This window comes from Geospiza fortis, unplaced genomic scaffold, assembly GCF_000277835.1.
Source record: "Geospiza fortis unplaced genomic scaffold, GeoFor_1.0 scaffold26, whole genome shotgun sequence".
NCBI classification, from domain to species: domain Eukaryota; kingdom Metazoa; phylum Chordata; class Aves; order Passeriformes; family Thraupidae; genus Geospiza; species Geospiza fortis.
The window spans coordinates 1,901,516-1,904,595 of NW_005054425.1; the positions used below are offsets into that span (position 1 = coordinate 1,901,516).

Here is a 3,080-nt window from a genome sequence, read left to right on the forward strand (position 1 = left end):
TGTGCTTTTAGTGTCAGTTTTGGAAGGATGTGTGGTGTTTTTAACCTGTGGGATGCTCTGCTCCTGGGGAAGAGCCTGGAAGCCCCAGGGATCTGTTGGGACCACCCCAGCTTTCTTACTGCTGCATTTTTGGGCAGAAATGTGCTGGGATTGGTTGGGGCAGGGGCTGTGGGACAAGGGGCTCTGCCTCCAGATGGGATGTGGGTTGTGCAAGGAGTGTAATTCCTGAAGGAGCCTCAGGGAGCTGGGAAGGGATTAAAGGGGATGTGTCAGGGTGCTGTTTTTATCTTCAGGTGTGTCAAATTTACAGGGTGACAAAAACCTGGTGGCAACTTTTCAGGCAGAGGAAGGGATTTAATTTTTGGCATCTGTAGCCTTGTATTTGGTGATGTTTATTTTTGTGGACTGAAGGGATCCATGGCTCCCTGTAGCTTGGGGAGATGCCATGCCCTAAGGATCACATCCTGATTTAGCATTTCTTTCCTTTGCTCCCAGCAAATCCAGTTTGCAGATGACATGCAGGAGTTCACCAAATTCCCGACCAAGACGGGCCGTCGGTCCCTGTCCCGCTCCATCTCCCAGTCTTCCACTGACAGCTACAGCTCTGGTAGGTGCCAGCTCCTTGTCCTTGTGTGTTCCTCTCAAAAACCCAGCGTGGGTGCTGCAGTGAATGTGCTGCTCACACCCTGTGGCAGGATTTGTGCTGCTGTTCGTACTTGGATGCTGAGGGAATGATTCCAGGCATTCCCGAAGCTCAGGCATTGATTGATTGCCAGTTGATAATTCTGGTACCTCTGGGCTGTTCTAGAGAAAAAGAGTGCAAAAAATTCCTTCAGGGCATTGGCTTTCCTTGGTAGTTTGAGCCATGAGTGAAAGCTGGGAAAGGAAACAGAGCAGAAACCTGAAGGGTAGGAGGTTCCTTGGTTCATAAGGCCTGGCATAACACTCATTCATTGCTCTTTTTTGGTTTAGCTGCCTCGTACACAGACAGCTCTGATGATGAGGTGTCCCCCCGAGAGAAGCAGCAAACCAACTCCAAGGGCAGCAGCAATTTCTGTGTGAAGAACATCAAACAGGCAGAGTTCGGGCGCCGCGAGATTGAGATCGCCGAGCAAGGTACAGAGTGGAGGGTGGGGCTTCTGGGGCCTGGGGCAGGTTCTGGACACCAGGAGCTGAGGAATGGCAAATCCCACTCCTGCTGCAGCCTTGGATGTCCTGTTTCTTTCCCCCAAAATCAGTTAGGGAAGAGTGAGATGTGCCAGCAAACGTTGATGCTGTGTCCCATCCCTTTTCTAGCAGGAGCAGAGCTCTTGCAGGGTTTAATGTTTTGTTGGCTTTGGATGGACAAGGATTTTGTAACACTTTCAGAGATATGAAAGCTGAAAATCCCACCCCTTCCTGTGGGGGTGGTAGGAAGCTGAATTACCATTTCCAGTGAAGTGATTGGGTAACTCTCCTTTTAGAAGGGGAAGATAATTCAGACACATCTAGAGCAGCTCTTCTGAGATGTGGCAGCTCTGTTTTCAAGTTCAGGTGCTTCACCTGCTGCCACAGGGCTGGTGACTGTCATTATGAACCTTCCCCAGGCAGTGCCAGTCCCAGACCCCTGCTTGCCTCTCTCCTTGTCCCTTGGTCAAGTGACAAATGGCACTGGTGTTTTGGTCCTGTTTTGCACAGACCTGCCAGGCCAGGGATGAGGAGCTTTCTCCCTGCCTGTGTAACAGCTTCAGCAGAAGTTTTGGGGCTGGAGGTATCCTGGGAGGCCCTGAAAGGAGGGGAGCTGTGGCAGAGAGGGGACCCTGCAGACTGAAGCAGCGTTAAAACCTCTCTTCCTTTTGCAGATATGTCTGCTCTGATTTCGCTCAGGAAACGAGCCCAGGGGGAGAAGCCTTTGGCTGGAGCTAAAATTGTGGGCTGTACCCACATCACAGCACAGACTGCAGTGAGTGGCTGCTTGTTTGGGAGGCCTGGGCTGGGACATCAGCTTTTCCATGGGGAACAAAGTTCTTTATCTCTTTGGGTGGGAGAAGGGACGTTCAGTTGAGTCTGGACACGTTTTGGAAAGGATCTGCTGGTGGCATTTCCCCAGGGCAGCATTTGGTTCCTGTGCCCATCACTGCTGCCCAAGGCCAGGGTCAGGGGCACCCTGGGAGTCTCTGCTCTCATCCCCTGACCACTGGGGCACCCCTGACCCCTGGGACAGCCCTGGTCCCTGGGGCACTGCAGGCACCTGGGGTGCCCCTGACCCCCAGGGCACCCCTGACCTCTGGGGCACTTCTGACCCCCAGGACATCCCTGATCCCCAGGTTATCCCTGTCCCCGTGGGGCACCCCTGACCCCCAGGACGTCCCTGTCCCCTGGGGCACCCATGATCCCTGGAACACCCCTGACCTCTGGGGCACTCCTGACCCCCTGGGGCACTGCTGGCACCTGAGGCACCCCTGACCCCCAGGACATCCCTGACCCCCGGGTTATCCCTGATCCCTGGAACACCCCTGACCCCCAGGACAACCTGGATCCCTGGAACACCCCTGATCTCTGGGGCTCCCCTGACCCCCAGGTTATCCCTGATCCCTGGAATACTCCTGATCCCTGGGGCACCCCTGACTCCTGGCCCTAACCCCTGGCCCTCCAGACAGCTCTGACCCCTGGGGCTCCCCTGACCCCCAGGTTATCCCTGACCTCTGGGACACCCCTGACCCCTAGAACACCCTGGACACCCCTGTCCCCCAGGACACCCCTGATCCCTGGAACACTCCTGATCCCTGGGGCACCCTGTCTCCTGGGGCACCCCTGTCTTCTGGCCCTAACCCCCGGCCCTCCAGACAGCTCTGACCCCTGGGGCTCTCCTGACCCCCAGATTATCCCTGACCTCTGGGACACCCCTGACCCCTAGAACACCCCGGGCACCCCTGATCCCTGGAACACCCCAGACACCCCTGTCCCTGGGTTACCCCTGAGCCGGCCCACCCGTTGTCCCGCAGGTGCTGATCGAGACGCTGTGTGCCCTGGGGGCGCAGTGCCGCTGGTCCGCCTGCAACATCTACTCCACCCAGAACGAGGTGGCCGCGGCCCTGGCC

The 3,080-nt window shown here is 56.5% G+C and overlaps 1 protein-coding gene across 1 annotated transcript in view; it reads left to right on the top strand.

Annotated features, from left to right (window-relative positions):
- The first annotated feature begins 495 nt into the window (after window positions 1-495).
- AHCYL1 (adenosylhomocysteinase like 1) overlaps window positions 496-3,080 on the top strand; it is a 10,618-nt gene continuing 8,033 nt past the window's right edge. Inside the window, exons 1-4 of the mRNA XM_031061769.1 lie at window positions 496-607; window positions 973-1,116; window positions 1,842-1,942; window positions 2,985-3,080. The exon at window positions 2,985-3,080 is cut by the window's right edge and continues 1 nt beyond it. Of these exons, the coding sequence (XP_030917629.1) occupies window positions 517-607; window positions 973-1,116; window positions 1,842-1,942; window positions 2,985-3,080 (432 nt within the window). The 5' untranslated portion in view covers window positions 496-516. The remainder of the gene's footprint in view (window positions 608-972; window positions 1,117-1,841; window positions 1,943-2,984) is intronic.